Source organism: Argopecten irradians, chromosome 3 (assembly GCF_041381155.1).
Source record: "Argopecten irradians isolate NY chromosome 3, Ai_NY, whole genome shotgun sequence".
In the NCBI taxonomy this organism is placed as follows: domain Eukaryota; kingdom Metazoa; phylum Mollusca; class Bivalvia; order Pectinida; family Pectinidae; genus Argopecten; species Argopecten irradians.
The window spans coordinates 59,274,702-59,292,557 of NC_091136.1; the positions used below are offsets into that span (position 1 = coordinate 59,274,702).

The 17,856-nt window shown below is 36.8% G+C and overlaps 1 protein-coding gene across 1 annotated transcript; it reads left to right on the forward strand.

Annotated features, from left to right (window-relative positions):
- Positions 1–1,526: 1,526 nt before the first annotated feature.
- Positions 1,527–12,612, forward strand: LOC138319239 (lysosomal proton-coupled steroid conjugate and bile acid symporter SLC46A3-like). The gene is made up of 4 exons (XM_069262242.1): positions 1,527–2,759; positions 2,975–3,058; positions 3,313–3,469; positions 3,765–12,612. The coding sequence occupies exons 1-4, from the start codon at positions 1,649–1,651 to the stop codon at positions 3,949–3,951; spliced, it is 1,539 nt and encodes a 512-aa protein (XP_069118343.1). The 5' UTR covers positions 1,527–1,648; the 3' UTR covers positions 3,952–12,612.
- Positions 12,613–17,856: the final 5,244 nt, after the last annotated feature.

The window sequence follows — 17,856 nt, forward strand, 5'->3', positions numbered from 1 at the left end:
TCCATGAACTGACAATAAAATGACGTCACGGTTACAATTATACAGTAATTAGTCTAACCATCATAAGTGTTTAGAAAACGTTCAATGTTTTTTTTAAGCTGGGACGAAATTTATGCATTTCTTTTTCAACTACAATAAGGAATTTTTTTAATGAAAATCGTTGGGAAAAAAACGATTTTTTTAATGAAAATCGTTGGGAAAAAAACGATAAAAAATGTCAATGTGCAAGAAATATATATTAAAATATGACGTTTTACAACACTTTTGTCTCCCTACTGTACATATGTACAATGTACGTAATATGTTATGTTATACCAAGTAACTGTCATGCGCATATCCTTCCGGAACGCCAATTGATGTTTTCTCCTTTTCAAATTTCATCGTTGCCTCAATAGTCTTCGCAAACTAGATATTTTCACAATGTTGGTTCTTGTCCATCGGTTTAGTATGATTGAAGAGTGGGGTTGTTCAATTCTTTTAAAATTCTTTTTTTCTTTACATTAATTCTTTCATTTTTTATACAATCTATTAACTTGACTAAACATTTGTTCGTGTTGTCCATGAAATATACAGTATACATATACATGTTAAGAACGCTTTAAAATCATCAAAACACATTGATTACAAAACTCATTTCTGCCATTCGAAATCGTAATATCTTTTCTCGGGGGGGGGGGGGAGACCCCTGGACCCGTAAAACAACACGCAAATTCATCAAAATACATCGTAAAACTCATCTCAGCCATTCTAAATCGTTTTTTTTTTTCCAGGGGGAGAACCCAGGTTCCGCAAAACAACAAAATCTCACGCCTTCATCAAATACATTGTAAAACTCATCTCAGCCATTCTAAATCGCAAAATTTGTTTCCGGAGAAGACCCCCGAACCCCCCAAACACCAAAATCTCGCGCCTTCGGCGCTCGCAATTTAAAAAAAATGAATCTTAAAAGTCATCTCAGCCATTCTAAATCTATTTTTTCCCGGGGGAGAAACACCAAAATCTTACGCCGAAATAAACAAAATACATCGTAAAACTCTCCTTAGTAATTCTAAATCGTAACATTTTTCCAGTTGATACCTCGGACCCCCCCCCCCCCCCCCAATCTCTCATGCTTATTTGCGTATTCATTAATTTCCTGTTAGCGACGCCACTGTCTATAGATGTGAACAAGGATTATATGTAATGATATATGTAAAAAGTATATCAAGTATCTCCTGTGGGTGCGGGGGATGGTAGTGGTAGAGGGGGGGGGGGGGGGGGGGGTTACGAAATATTGAGGACCTTCCCCCCTCCCCCCACCCCACCCCCCATTACGTTTCATCTTCCTACGCCACTAAAGGACATATATTATCGATTTAATTTGATTTAATTTGACCAAAAATTCGTATTAATATATATAACTTGTGGGGATTACTGATAATCCGTCAATTGTAAGCTTATTATTCTGAAGTTCTTTCTTGTCTAAACATGAATTGTCGACTCAGTACTATACTATATGAAATTTTGGAGTAACCCCCCTTTGGTCACGCGATTGGGGGCGCAGTGGTGCCGGAAGTTATCTGGAAAACATGACAGGAGGAATGATAGCAGAAGGGTTTGATGTCTTCATCGATTTAATGAATCAGTAAGAAGTCTACCTATCATCACAATGAGTCGCATACAGAGGCTGAACGACTGGGTAATGGATGTCATTGACACCATACAACCATACCTCGTCGAAGTTGCATATTTCACTTTTTTTCTCTCACGACACATGACTTTACCATTATTCCAAGAATATGTTCAATCTGAAATATATAAACAACATGGCCTAAACAACACAGTAGTTGACCACGAAGAAATATACTTCCCACCTGAAGACGAAAACAAGCCTGGGCCATATTACGAGGCTCACAAAGAGAGTATTTTGGCAGTGTTGGGGTTACAAATGGCAGAAGGCCTCCCATCCGTGGTAACTGTGATCATATTAGGGGCACTCAGTGATAGATCAGGCAAGAGAAAAATGTTACTATGGGTACCGGCGTTTGGTAGTCTGTTATACTCACTGATCTACATACTGATCCTTTACACCAGTTGGACCATTGATGGTCTTTTCATGGCCTCAGCTTTGCGGGGTCTTAGTGGAAGTATGACTGCATTTTATGCTGGTGGTACCTTCTTTGCAATAAATTCTGTTGAGCCAGAAAAAAGGGCTTGGCGTTTAGCGCTGCAGGAATTTCTGAATGGTGCGGCTTATGCAATTGCAAACATTATGGCTGGATTCTGGGTGAAAGATTGGGGATTTCTTCAGCCATTTTGGTTCACAGTGATTTGCAGTGCAATAGCGTTTCTGATCTCATTCTTTCTTGTTAAGGAAGTGAAGATTCCAGAAAACATTCAAAACACTCGGAACTATACAAGTGAAAATTGCTGCATTGATACCTTCAAGCCAATGGGGAAGTTTTTCCGATGTACCAATCGTAAGATGGTGAAAGTTTGGCTTGCAATTCTTGCTTTCCAGACCTACGCAATTGTCCACATTGGACAGATAAATACTCTAGTTCTGTACCTACGTGGACCACCATATGGTTGGCCAACTGCCAGGATCGGCATGTTCTTGTCCGTCATCATGGCCGTTGCCGCTATTGGAACTGTTTCCACCCCTCCTGTCCTGAAGCTAATACTCTCGGATACCAGTATTACATTCGCTGGTCTCTTCTCCAAAGCCATTGGAACTCTTTGGGTTGCTGTCGTTAAAAATGAGACGGTCCTTTACTTTTGTAAGTGAATGTAATACAGGCTATATAACTATAGTTTATAATCTTTGGAGTCATATTAATTGTACAATGTATTTACTAAAATCACTTATGCAAATAGTAAACCTTTATTTCATGTTTTGCTATAGTTAATTTTTGTCAGAAAAGCATTCTTTTAATTTGATTGCTCTTTTGTTGTCATGTGGTGGAAACAAAATGTGTATGCTCTAATTTTGCAGCTATCCTACTGTTGGTATTGGAGTTACTTCCCTTCCCTATGTTGCGATCCATAGTTGCTAATGGAATTGATACTCCGGATCAAGGTACAGAATTTTGTAGAACTTTATCCTTAAAGAATTAAGTCTGTAGTAAAAATATTGTAATTTTGTATGCTTCTACGTATACTAGTACTATAGAAGTTCAAATAAATTATGTTTCAGATATTAACTTTCATTTGTTGTATACATGTTGTTTATTATTAAGTTTACAGGGACAATTTCAAATATCCTATAAAATTGGATTGAAATTTCATTGAAAGCAGAGATTTCAATAGTGATTTGTGTCTTTTTCTCCATAGGTTCCTTGTTTGCATTGATGCACTGTGGAGAGAGCATATCCTACTTTCTGGCTCCCCTGATGTTCCAGGCTATGTATGCCGGAACTCTGCACTACTTTGCTGGATTTGTGTTCGTCATTTCAGTCCTGTTCCTCATTCTGCCTGTGGCATTTACCATGTAAGTGGTTATGTTCCTAACAACTATCTATAAATGTTTATAAACTTGTTACAAATGTCCACTGCTTTCTGCAGCTACTTGCATCTATGGTGAAAAATGGGAGGAGTCAAAAAGACTCATGAAATAGAATACAAGTTACATATAAATTCAATGATACAAAAGTGCAGTTAAAAAAGATTATTCATTAAGAATGGTATACTGATGTTGAATTGTATCCCATCATATGTCGAGAATAGTTCGTAATGCAAATTCTATATACCCCAGAATCTAATGAAGTTTATTGTTTTACCAACAGAGGAATACGCTATCTGGACTTGAACCAGCCTTCTGAGTATGAACCAATGGATGGTGACACAGAGATGACGGGTGGAGGGGGAGACCAGTCGTTAGAATCAGAACAACAACCAGCGCTGCAAGACTCCATACAACAGAGCGAACAACAGCCTATCAGCATAATCAGCGCTACGGAGCAGCGAGTGTAGGCACAATCAGTCTAAATATTATTTTCAGTGTCAGATTTTTATTTTCATTTTTGTAAAAGCTACATAACTGCCAAAAGTATACATATTCTTCACAAAATAGTTGTAAGTATAAGGAGTTTTGCTTTAGCCTCACAGGTTCAAGCCTGATGTAGATAAACTAATTAGCTTTATATTATACAGATTTCTGTAATACCGAAGGGTTGATAATCAAAAAATGAATTTTGGCGGTGTTTGTCTGTTTAATGATAAGCATCTTTCATTTGTTGCTCACATTTTTGCCCAAATAATTAATTGGTGTAGTGTGAGAAAAAAAAATATGTGCATTTAAAGCTCTATTTACTGTACACAATAAGTCTTTTATATACTAAAAAGGTACCTACAGTTTTCTGATAGGGTCTATTCACCTGTATTAACAACTTGATTATGGTTGGATCAAATTCTGTATTGAACATTTGATATTAATAAGTAGTTATCTCCCTTTCTGCAGATCTGGAACATGATTCTTAAAACGGAGCCAAATCTATAAACATGTGTAGTTATCAAATGGTAGATACAACTGAAAATTGTCCAGATGAGGATAATAACTCAATGAGCTATACAGGTCTGTTGGACATCTTGTTACGCAGGGACATAAAATGACCATAGATAGAGTGTTAGTGGGTGTATACTGTGCAATCTTGTTAAGTTTTATCAGATTGTGTATTAACCATTGTGTTTGTTGACTATGCATGCCTAGCATGTCTTTGTTGAATCAGTTATATATTGTTGATGTGCTTTTTCCCTTAACATCCTCTAGGTAATGATTTCTACTTTCTAGTTCATTTTAATTTGTATGTTAAACATGTTTTAAATTCAATAGTTTTGTCAACCTATTGGTTTATATGTTTACTAAATGTCTGTGGTAAAGTATAAATACATACTTTGTACAGTACAATGTACTATTACTGGTTTATGTTGCTTCACAGCCTTTCCTGTGGCTTACTGTATAGCTACAAGTATTCCAAATATTAGTGTATTTACTGCATCTTAATAAGTCTGGAGTAAGCCAATTCTGGTCTTACTCCGGACTTTCTTCAGGTTGCACATTCATTATTTCATTAATTTATAATAATGTATAGTTAACAAATTGCAAAAGTAACCATATAATGACGCCAAAGAAAACTGCTTATTTGATCAAATATTTTTGGCAATATTTGCGTAGGTTAGTGGAATTTTAAAGAAGAGACTTATGATATGCAGACATTGAGAAATTTGCCGGTCGGACGGACATGTCCAGCAAAATTTGACTCAGACCGCCTATTTTAAAATTCGGAACGGCAATTATTGAGTACCGGGAGTCGTTAAATATGGCATTTCTGAAGTCTTATTTCACAGGTGCTGTAAATGCCAAAAACGTAAACTGCATAAGATAATCATGAAAACAGCTGCCTGGATACTAACAACAGGAAGTTATGACAGCCTGCCTTTAAGGCCGAAACATGTTGGCAACCAGCAGCACCAGAATATACCATTTAGTACCTGGCTCAGGAGTTGCATCTATTATTTTTTTTTATTATTTAACAGGAAGTTATGTTTACTTCAAATGTTCACATTAATGTTAGGTCCGACAAAATCTTGTTCGGTCCAGCTTACTCACAGTCCTTGCCAGTCCGAATGTCCGGCCATTTTTTAGCTTGCCTATTCGAAGAATAGGGGGAGCTAATGTTGTCACCTCGGCGTCAGCGTTGGCGTCCCATTTCAGTTTTTGAGCAAGTTTCTGTTTTGTCAATTGTTTAAGCTTAAGTCATCATAAATGTTAATGATTTTATTTTCCTAATGTGTATGGATGCTGAACGTGATAATACAACCAATTTGGGGCCCTTTAGGGGGTTTTTGAGTCTGTTAATTTGTCATATTTCCATGTTTAAATAGTAAATACTTGAACATCAACTTCTTCTGAATAGGCAAGCTTTGTTGTTCTCCAACAGCTCTTGTTTCAACTTTCGCGATGTCTGGATATGGAAGCTATTGTTATGGAGGTTAATAAAACAGATAAATATCTAATTTGTAAGAATCTGTGAAATTGTATTTAAGAACTAGCTGATGTAGTCAACTACTTTCAATAGTTTGAGTAGATAATCAAAAATTTTAACATTAAAAAGTCATAACTGATTCTAATCAATGATGTTTGATATCAAAAGTTAACAAGTTAAGTGTTGTAGTATGACTGTGATAAATATTATTGTCAGTGTGTGGTTGTGAGGGGGGTTGGGGAGTGGCTAGTCCTTTGTTGTCCAGTCAAGTTAAAGTATACCTAGCTATATACCTATGGTATACAAATCATCCCTCCCGTATAGCCCCAAACATAGTCAATACAACCAATTGAGGATGTAAAAATTTGTCTAGCCTGGGTATGTTTGGATGGTTGTCTGCTTTGAGTGTATTTTCTGTTTGTAGATTAACGTAATTTGTATTGTAAATATAGTAGTCTATCACCATCTTACACAGTGTAATTTCTTTATGCAGTTGTAAGTAAGATATAGCCTGTCACACTCATTATAACGGGTGCTGTACTGCATGTGTTCCTATGGATATTTTACACTCAATATTGTATATAATCTTTACAGAACAGATCTGTTCATAAGCTAATGATGCCTCCTAAGCTTATAGTAATTCTTACTGTTGAATATGATTACATAATAACTTGTGTGAAGATCAGTACCAAAGTTAATTTGCTCAGTCTCTAAGGAGATGTAGATTATTAGGAGACACATATTACTTGATATTAAAACCTTATGACATGTTAGATGATGAAGTATGTGAATGCTTTTACACATTATGATGCATTATGGTCTTTTATTAATCTTTATAGATTTTTACCTAACGTCTTCACCAAACCTTGTTCCTTTCCACTACGCCATTTATTTAATAGATCTGATTTTAAAGTTATAATATTGTTTCATTGTTTAGATATGTTAACATATCATTGAGTTTTAGTTTGTTTTGTGTTTTTACATTTGTGCCTTTAGTTTTGTAGTAGATTTATTTTGCATCATGTGATATTATAAGTTTGTCTTTATCTACTCATTTGTTTTGTGGTGTTATATGTAGAAGCTGGCTTCAGATTGGTCAACATTGTCATTTTGTTTTACCTTATTTTCTAATGCAGACTATAAGTCATAATATTACATGCTAAGGAAATATTTGACAGATAGGCATAATTTATTATGGTTCATGGTAGATAGTAATATATTGTAGTACACTGACAGCTGACAAAAGCTCACTGATAAACTCAATTCAGCAACAAATCCAACAAAACTGAAATTGAAACCCACCTCTTTAGAGTGTTTTTTCATGCTTTTGGAGATCAATAAAAAAAATCCTATATTCATCCTTTTTTGGTGAAAAAACAAGCTTTATTGAACCATCATCACAGTATAGTAGATGTTTTAATTTTCATATTTAGCTTAAGATACTCCACCGCTGACGAATGGTAATTTTTCACTATCAGAAACAGGAGCAGACAATTGGGTATTTTTCTTCATTTACAAAAGTTACTTATTTAACACCATTACCACCATTGAAAAGTTTGAGCTTCTAATTTTATTTTGAGTTGAAAATATTAAAAAAAAAAAATTAATTGCATCCCGAAAAAATTCCGTGGCACTATATTCTCTATGGAATGAAGTACTGATTGCGCGAGCACCAAAAACAAAATAAATTATTTTATATTATTTTTTGTGTTAATTAGACATATATATATAAACTATTAAACACCTCTTATTGTTCAAATGTTGAATATCATTTATGCTCTGTCAGCGATGGAGCATCTTTAAGAACACAATAAAATCAATTGGTGCATTTAAGTATACAAACAAAGAAACACATATTTTTTTACCATGCCCTGCTTTCTCAAATGTTCCATTCAGTTTGTTTACATGTTTCTATGTCTATTGATATAACAATAGAAATATTCCAGGCCTTTTGATAACTGAGTGTATCATATAAGGTCCTGTGTTAGCGATATTGCATAACCTATACTTTATACAAAAGTGTTAGTTTACATCTGCACAGACAAATGATATTTAATTTATTCATTGTTATTTATTTGTCAAATTTAGACATTCCAAATTTTTATTCACTTTTAAAATTTTATGTATATTGTAGCTAGTATTTTGTTAACTTTTTTATTCTTTAAAAAAAAAAACTTCTTTTAAACGCAGATAAATGCACTTGCTTTAAAATATCTAGCCTGAATATGTTTCAATCGAATATAGACTTACTTCCATAGAAAATAAACCTTGCATTTACTCAAGCCCTTGCTTTAAAACCACAGCTTACCATTTTTTTGTGTCTTAAAGCCAACAATACAGAAATCAAAACTCTGGCCTGTTATGTTTTACTGTATATTGGGTTATAGAGATAATGTGTTGAATTATTGTTTCAGTAATGATATACAATGTATATCCTAAATAATTTACACATAAAACCAACTTTTGATAAACAAGTAGGTTACATCTGTATTCCCTTTCCCTTTATATGACATATTGATTCATATACAGAATACAGTGATAAATCTACGTGCGCATCCCGAGTCCTAGACCCACAAAATTTTAAAAGGACCCATTAAATTTCTGGGAATGGGTCACTTTAACACTGTGGGACCCACTGTTTTCACAATAAATGACCCATGAAAAATAATCGTAGATTGAACACTGAGAATATATTTATCTGATGTAGTTATCAATATGATATAGATGTTTTTATGGTGTTGTAAGGTGACAGTTGTGTGTATCCTGTGAAGGTTGTAAATCATGTCAAATATTGATATGCTGGTTCCTTTATTGATCATCATTAGCAAATTGATATTAATATTGTGTGTGTGGTATTTCGTGTTATTGAAAATTGCATTTTTCCGCTCTAACTATAACATGTATTAGAAAACTAGTGGTACAAATGATAGCAAACAGTATGTCACAAACTCTAATTTCTATAACGCATTATCCCCCTTTATTGCACCATGTACATCTCACTACTTAAATGCTTATTTTTTCTTGGCTAATTCATCGTCAACACGACCTATACTCGTTCCCAGATCCCTTTAATGTTAATTCCCAGAAGTAATTAGTCCCTGCTGCCTAATGCCCCTTTACTTTTACTCTTTACTATAACATCCGCACTCCCGCTACCTCTCTTCCTAGTAATGTTATTTTCTTATATAACAATTTTCTGCACTATACCACGTTTCGGTTATGGTTTTCCTCGCCAAAACACCAAAACCACATCATTCATTCCCGTTACCTTGTGCATACCTGTATCTCTATGAATCTATGTAAGTTGCATACCTAAAACACAACGGCCCTGGCTTCATCTCACCCACGTATCGCAGTTCACCACAGTGACCATGCATGCTACACATCCTTTGGCTGAAACACAACTGACGTCCGTTCTGTACCACATATTGTCATTGTCTGTGTACCGTACACCTAAATATACTGTATCAAATCAGCTGGTGAATCTCCTTAAATAAAACATTAGAAATTCTACATAAACTTGTGAAAATGGACGTAGTCAGAATGTCAAGAGATCAGGGCCCAGTTTAACTTTAAGGAATTCTTTAACTTAAATTCCCCAAAAGAAAAGCATTAACAAATTTAAGGAAAAAAATGTTAAGGAGCCTTTCTTAAAATGTGTAATGCTTTTCCATTGAGAATTTTAAGTTAAAGGAATTCTTAAAGGGACATGAACCTAAATAAACCATGTAAATTTGAGTCAAATACATATTTAAGATGTGTCAGATACCTTACTATTTAATATATATCAGTTATTATGCAAATGTGTCAAATAAAATAATTATAATGGAAATTCCATCTTTCTGTATTTTGAACCGGCCCGGTCGAATTTTGTAACGATAGTATAGTGGTATTGAACTTTTGTGACCTCCCACATTGTACTGCATATGTAAACAAAATGATGGGTCAAAAATGTGGGTGAAGCGAACACGAACGAATTCCGATAGAAAACAGTGTACGTCAAGAGTCAGTAACGTGCGCGATTGGAAAAGTAGGTGAATATAAATGGATCACTGAAATGCAAGAGACGGTTGCAACTCCCCACTTTATACTTGCATGATGCAATAAGTCAGGAACCTCCCTTCGCGGTGCCCTGTCGAATGAAAAGTCTCGTTTGACTTTTGACTTATCATTCTTACGCTAAATACAAATTTTTTATAACAAATATGGCTTAAACTTCATTTGTCAACCATCTTAAATTAGAAAATAATCTTAAAATGTGGAAAACTAATATTCCTTGTCATTTCATCAAGTTTGTTGTTTATTCTAACCTCGCTTTCGGCCAGCTTTCGTTTCGTGTTCCAAAAATAGAATATGACTGTCTATTTTTAGCCCACCATCATCAGATGGTGGGCTATTCAAATCGCCTTTCGTCCGTGGTCTGTCGTCCTTCCGTCCGTCCGTCCGTTAACAATTCTTGTTACCGCTATTTCTCAGAAAGTACTGAAGGGATCTTTCTCATATTGCATATGTCGGTTCCCCTAGGACCCTAGTTGTGCATATTGCATTTTGGGACCGATCGGTCAACAAGATGGCCGACAGGCGGCCATCTTGGATTTTGATAGTTAAAGTTTGTTACCGCTATTTCTCAAAAAGTGCTGAAGGGATCTTTCTCAAATTTCATACACAGGTTCCTCTACGACCCTAGTTGTGCATATTGCATTTTGGGACCGTTCGATGAACAAGATGGCCGACAGGCGGCCATCTTGGATTTTGATAATTAAAGTTTGTTACCGCTATTTCTCAAAAAGTGCTGAAGGGATCTTTCTCAAATTTCATATACAGGTTCCCCTAGGACCCTAGTTGTGCATATTGCATTTTGGGACCGATCGATGAACAAGATGGCCGACAGGCAGCCATCTTGGATTTTGATAGTTAAAGTTTGTCACCGCTATTTCTCAAAAAGTACTGAAGGGATCTTTCTCAAATTTCATATACAGGTTCCCCTAGGACCCTAGTTATGCATATTGCATTTTGGGACCGATCGATGAACAAGATGGCCGACAGGCGGCCATCTTGGATTTTGATAGTTAAAGTTTGTCACCGCTATTTCTCAAAAAGTACTGAAGGGATCTTTCTCAAATTTCATATACAGGTTCCCCTAGGACCCTAGTTGTGCATATTGCATTTTGGGACCGATCGATGAACAAGATGGCCGACAGGCGGCCATCTTGGATTTTGATAGTTAAAGTTTGTTACCGCTATTTCTCAAAAAGTACTGAAGGGATCTTTCTCAAATTTCATATATAGGTTCCCCTAGGGTCCTAGTTGTGCATGTTGTATTTTGGGACCGGTCAGTCAACAAGATGGCCGACAGGCGGCCATCTTGGATTTTGATAGTTAAAGTTTGTTACCACTATTTCTCAAAAAGTGCTGAAGGGATCTTTCTCAAATTTCATATACAGGTTCCCCTAGGATCCTTGTTGTGCATTTTGCATTTTCGGACCGAATGGTGCACAAGATGGCCGACAGGACACCATCTTGGATTTTGATAGTTGAAGCTTGTTACCGCTATTTCTTAGAAAGTACTGAAGGGATCTGTCTCAAATTTCATGTGCAGGTTCCTCTAGGTCCCTGGTTATGCATATTGCATTTTGGTACCGATCGATGAACAAGATGGCCGACAGGCGGCCTTCTTGGATTTTGATAGTTAAAGTTTGTTACCACTATTTCTCAAAAAGTGCTTAAGGGATCTTTCTCAAATTTCATATACAGGTTCCCCTAGGATCCTAGTTGTGCATTTTGCATTTTTGGACCGATCGGTGCACAAGATGGCCGACAGGACACCATCTTGGATTTTGATAGTTGAAGCTTGTTACCGCTATTTCTTAGAAAGTACTGAAGGGATCTGTCTCAAATTTCATGTGCAGGTTCCTCTAGGTCCCTGGTTATGCATATTGCATTTTGGGGATCAACAAGATGGTCGACAGGACGCCATCTTGGATTTTGACAATTGAAGTTTTTTCCCGATATATCTTAGAATGTACTGAAGGGATCCGTCTCAAATTGTATGTGCAGGTTCTTCTAGGGGTCTAGTTGTGCATATTGTATTTTAGGACAGATCAGTGAATAAGATGGCCGACAGGTAGCCATCTTGGATTTTGATAATTGAAGTTTGTTACTGTTAAATATCTGTTAAAGTAGTCAAAGGATCTTTCTCAAATTTCATGTGTAGTAATATGTAGTAAAAGCTTGAAAAGCAGAGAAAAGATCCCTCTTTCCTTTGTCAGACAAAGATCGTTCTTAGGTGGGCGCCAAGATCCCTCTGGGATCTCTTGTTATCATTTTTGAGGTAGGTATTCCCCACGTTTTCCTGTCGTTTTAGATAACCAATCATTGTAATAAAATATTCAATAAACATCTGAAAACCATATCTAAGCATACAGAACAAATTATCTAAGGTTCATGTCCCTTTAAATTTCAGGAATGTTTGTGAAACTGGCCCAGGCTACGATGTCAAAAGGTTAAGACCTCGGCGCAGATTTCAATACATATGTTATCCTAGTGTAGTAGATGTTTTAATGACTTCTCAACAGTTCAGCATTCATGTGTGTAACATCGAAATATGTGATAGCTTGCAATGGTTACAATAAAATATATCCTGCTAAAATACGTCTCCTTTTGTCTGTATCAGTGCATGCAGTAAAAGTAGTATACATGTATATTGTATCAGAATCTCAGTTAATGTTAGTGTAAGAACAGCTAATGGAAAACATACATCTAACTTTTATGGAATCTCCAGAAGACCGGCGAGGTATTTCGCTCCGATGAGGACTTTGGTTATGTCGTTTGAGTATTATTTAATCAGGTATTGTTGTGTTGTTTAAAGTGTTGTTTACATGTAAATATAATTTTAGAATTGTCGTTTCGCTGTTTTCCCGCATTCTGTATTTTTAGTGCTTGTAAGAATTGATGTACTTCCGCAATGTTTTACCGCACCTCGTTTTCAATTCACATGTGCTTCAACAGCCACGCTAAAGGCTGATTATTTTTACTGATGATTTTGCTGAAGGTAACGGCGTGCTCGTCCCAAGCGAACGAGAGCGGGAGCAAGACTAAAAGGGTTTATCGACGCCCTTCAAAACGAAGAAGAATCCCGCGAAAGTGATACGGAAGACGTTTTCCATGAATCTTTGACGATGCCAGAACATGGACCCATGCCGGGGAGTGATGGCGACCACGTGGACGATCATGACGACGAAGAGCTACTACAACAACTGCAAAGCGAACTGAAAAGGATAAAAATTGACAGAGAAAAAAATTATGATACGAAGAAAAATTAATGAAGAAAAGGAAAAAATACGAACCGAACTCGCAAAAGATTACGTGACACCAGACAATTCTAGGGATCACGGTCAAGGTCAAGAGAGTGGAGCCGTTGATAGTGACGGTGAGTTGATATTTAACAATTTGAACAATAACAACGAACAGCGAAAATGTTTAAAAATCGTAGACCATATCTGGCAGGACCCTTTTCCCCAATATGATACTGTGAATCTAGGCAAAAATATGGAGGTGAGAATAGGTAAAACTCGTACTTTGGAAAAAGTGACACTAGAACAATGGGGGTTCGCGAACATCCAAATCATGAATGCCCTAACAAAATCAGGCAATCTCCCCAATTCTTCGCCATACTTAAAGTATACAGCTGACATTTTCCGGCTCGCGTCCAAGTATGTTTGGTTTTCCGTGCTCCTTTATGATAAGGAATATCGAGAACAACAAGCCAGGGAGCATTCTGAGTGAGGGACATACAGACAAGATCTACGAGAATTCAACCTAGTTCATAAAACCTCTAATGCCACGTCTAGGGCATTTCAAGAGGCTGGCATTCAAACCCCTTATTACAGTGCACCGGATCGACGTATGACGGGTCCCTTCCTGCCTAACGGGAAAGAAATCTGTCGTAGCTTCAACAGTAACATGTGTACGCGACCGACATGTAGAATGGCACATAATTGTGCCATTTGCCTTTCAAGTGTTCATTCGGCCGTTAACCACTCCCAAGACACTTCCAAATCTTACCCCACTGTCATAGGGACCCCAAAAAACGGACCAGCTCAACAGTAGACTGTACAAACTGTTTAAAACATGGGTCGTGGGAAGAACTTCTCCCCAACGACTGTGAGGATAGGGAGGAACTTTTAGTTGGTATAAGTGATGGATTTAAGCTTACTTCAAAATTTGGTCCATACCAAGAAGTCGTAAGAGCCAATTATGCCTCAGCTGCTTTATATAATGAAAAAAGTTGAAGATCAGATACTCACAGAGTTATCGCTAAAAAATTACGTAATAACAGATACAAACCCGACAATAATTAGTTCGCTTGGAGCTGTCCCTAAAGCTAACGCGGATGTTCGCTTAATTCATGATGCTAGTCGGTCTATACATGCATGCTTAAATTCTTTAACCTCGGATACAGATTGTTCTTATATGGATTTAAAAAGTGCTATTTCTATCATTAAACCAGGTGATTTCTTAGCAAAAGTGGATTTAAAGAGTGCTTACCGCTCAGTAAAAATTCATCTTTCAGATTATGCACTCACAGGCTTAAAGTGGACGTTTAAGGGAGAAACGTCACTAGCATATATGTATGACACAAAATTACCTTTTGGGCATGCCAAAAGCCCTAAAATCATTCAAAAGCTGAGTTCGTCTGTGTGTCATATCATGAAAGTTCATTTTAATGTGACAGTTATCGCATATTTAGACGATTTTCTGATTATCGAAAACACATTTGAACAATGCAGTAGAGGTCTTCGATTACTCATCTCGACTCTGAGAAAATTGGGCTTCAATATATCGTGGAACAAAGTCGAGGGTCCTAATCAACAGCTTATCTTCCTTGGAGTCTTAATCAACACGACGGAACTAACATTGAGTTTACCGCAGGAAAAAATGACCGAATTTCAAAACTTACTATATAAGTTTGTTGGAAAAAAGCGTGGAAGTGTCAAACAACTAGAATCTTTATGTGGAAAGCTCAGTTTGGCATGTTCAGTGATAAAGGGAGGCCGTACCTTTCTCAGACGCATGCTAAATTTGATTCCAAGTGAATATAGAAGTTCTAATGCAAAAGTTAAACTTAATAATGAGTTTTTCTCCGACTTAAACTGGTGGATAACGTTTATGTCAACTTTTAATGGCTGTGTCCGTTTTATAGAGTCAACACCTCTAACAGGCCTACAGACCGAAGCGTGTGATAAAGGATGTGCAGGGTACTTTAATGGTGATAACTTTTATGTCCATTGGGAATTAGACCTGCCAGTGATGTCCTCCGAACATATTAATATTAAAGAAACAATGACTGTCGTATTATCAGCTTTACGTTGGGCCCCTTGGTGGTGTAATAAAACTGTGATTGTGTCAACGGACAATATGACCACCATGAGCATTATTAACAAAGGGTCCTCTAAGGATAGTGTACTTATGTTTTGTTTAAGATTGTTATTTTGGATATCTGCATATTATAATTTCAAAATCAAAGCAAAATTAATAAATGGACGATTTAATACTATCGCAGATAGTGCTTCTCGCCTTCATGAGCAAGGCCAGCTTTCTCGCTTGTATAGTGTTGTGTCTAGTTATAACCTTATTCACTTTACAGCCGATAAGCTGTTAAAGCATGTTTCCCATTCTTTTCTATGTTATAGAAGGGGATTACGCGGATCTCCAGACAGAGAGACTCAAACACGGTGTGAAAAGACTGAAAAAAGGGATGGGCTAGTTCCACATCAGAGACTTATAAAATTCATTTACAGACTTTTTTGAGTTTTTGTAAGGCCCCAAAGTTAGCAAGTGTTCCGGCAGATATAGAGACTGTAGAAATGTATGTCGTCTATTTGGTTGATGTGGAAAAATTCAAATTTAGCAATATAAAATCTTACTTAAATATTATATCAGTCTTGCACAAGTCTGAAAATCTACCTGATCCTACTATAACCTGGCATGTAAAACATGTCTTAACGAGTGTTGAGAGAGAAATTGGCACAGCACAATCCTGTAAGTCCCCAGTAACTCCCCGTTTGTTGTTAGAGATTCACGATATTTCGATTTTACTTGTAAAGACAACTGTGTTTTTGGGCAGACTGTCTTGTTGGTTTCTTTGGTTTTTTGAGACCTAATAATTTCTTAGTTAAGGTGTATTTGACCCATCCCGTCATATTCAGTGTCTGGATTTGTTGCCTCACCCATGGGGTATGTTATTGTCTTTAAAAGTTGTAAAGACCATGCAATTTAGAGCTGTTCCTATTGAAATTGTTCTTCCCCGTTTACAGCTAGGTTAACCTCTTTGCCCCTGTGCCCCACTTCAGCAGCTTTTAGTACGACCAGATTTGACCCAACCTCTGTTCCTCTTATCCTCTGGGAAGTGCTTATCCTACTCTGGTTTCCTTAAGGCCTTCCGCTTGGTTCTCTCTCAACTAGGGTACTACGCTGCTTCCTATGGGGGTCACTCTCTGAGGCGGGTGGCTGCTACTTGGGCTAGTTCGTGTGGTGTCGCAGATGACGATATCCAACTTCTAGGTTTATGGTCTAGTGATTGCTATAAACGCTATATTGAAACTGCTAGAAGCAAATGTATCAATGCTATGAACCTCTTTTGTTTACCTCTTCCTCGTTAACCTGTATCCTAACCCCCTTTTTCCCTTCCTTTTCAACAACATGGGTTTGGACCTATATATCTCATGACATTGCAACACTCATTTTTGTTGTATTCTCAATTTTCAATTGATAGATACAGGTCTGGTACAGTTAATAGATGTACTCTGGAAGTGGTATCCATTAAAGCCATTATTGTTATAATGTTGTTTCTTCCTTATATTAGACTATCAGTAAAGTGTTATTTACATGTAAATATAATTTTAGAATTGTCGTTTCGCTATTTTCCCGCATTCTGTATTTTTTAGTGCTTGTAAAAATTGATGTACTTCCGCAATGTTTTACCGCGCCTCGTTTTCAATTGACATTATTTTTGCCCACTCCCACCCCCGGTAGTATTACCATGGTGTGTTGTGCCTGCTTCTTGCTTAAAATATTTTTTTTTTGTAAAAATGTTTGTTCTATGTCTACCTTCCCGGAAATTGATGATCTATCCGATCAGATTGAATACATGTAATCATGTCATCTTTGTCTCTTGTTGAGCTTGAAGCCACGAACACAGTTTAAATAATCAGTTCCGAGGTACGTTGAATGAATCAAAACTTGGCTTTCAGACTTACTCTATCCTATATGCGCAGTTACAGATTGACAATCAGTTGATACGACGATGAAATGAACAAAACCCAAGCTCCTGTGGGAAACCAGAGACAAACAAACTTCAAAATTAACATCACTTGGATCCTGAAAGTAATGGCAAATATTTACTCAAAATTGAAAAAAGACGCTTGTTACCATTAACGTTAGTATCACTGCATGCCATATGAAGAAATATACAGATATGGACCGATGTGAAGTAGCGTATGGGATTAGGTGGAATCTGAGTAGCGTTTTATAAAAGCGTTATGATTTGAAAAGCCTGTCTAATTAATTAAGATTTGTATACGGGTGTCTCAGTGTTGGACAATCAAAGTGATTCGGGGTGGTATATCGTTCCAATATGAAGTATATATTGTCTTGAGACTGATGTGTATAGACATATATCGTCCTTGTCCAGAACCTAGTGTGAACGGAATGCGCTGGCTGGCTGACTTCCAGTCTGTTCTCAATGACAGCGGGTTCGTGACAGAGAAGGTTCTTGCTCGTGGCTATCCTTAGCATTGCTGAAAATTGGTTATTGACAACAAGGTTTAAATTCGTTCGTCGATACTATTTGTGACAATATGTATACTGGTTTGGGAATCGTGCCAGTATTCGT

Bases quoted from the DNA above. Each gene is read 5' to 3' on its own strand.
- LOC138319239 (XM_069262242.1), top strand. From the start codon at position 1,649: ATGAGTCGCATACAGAGGCTGAACGACTGGGTAATGGATGTCATTGAC. The intron at 3,059-3,312 runs GTACAGAATTTT...TTTTCTCCATAG, and splicing joins AATTGATACTCCGGATCAAG to GTTCCTTGTTTGCATTGATG. The intron at 3,470-3,764 runs GTAAGTGGTTAT...TTTTACCAACAG, and splicing joins CTGCCTGTGGCATTTACCAT to AGGAATACGCTATCTGGACT.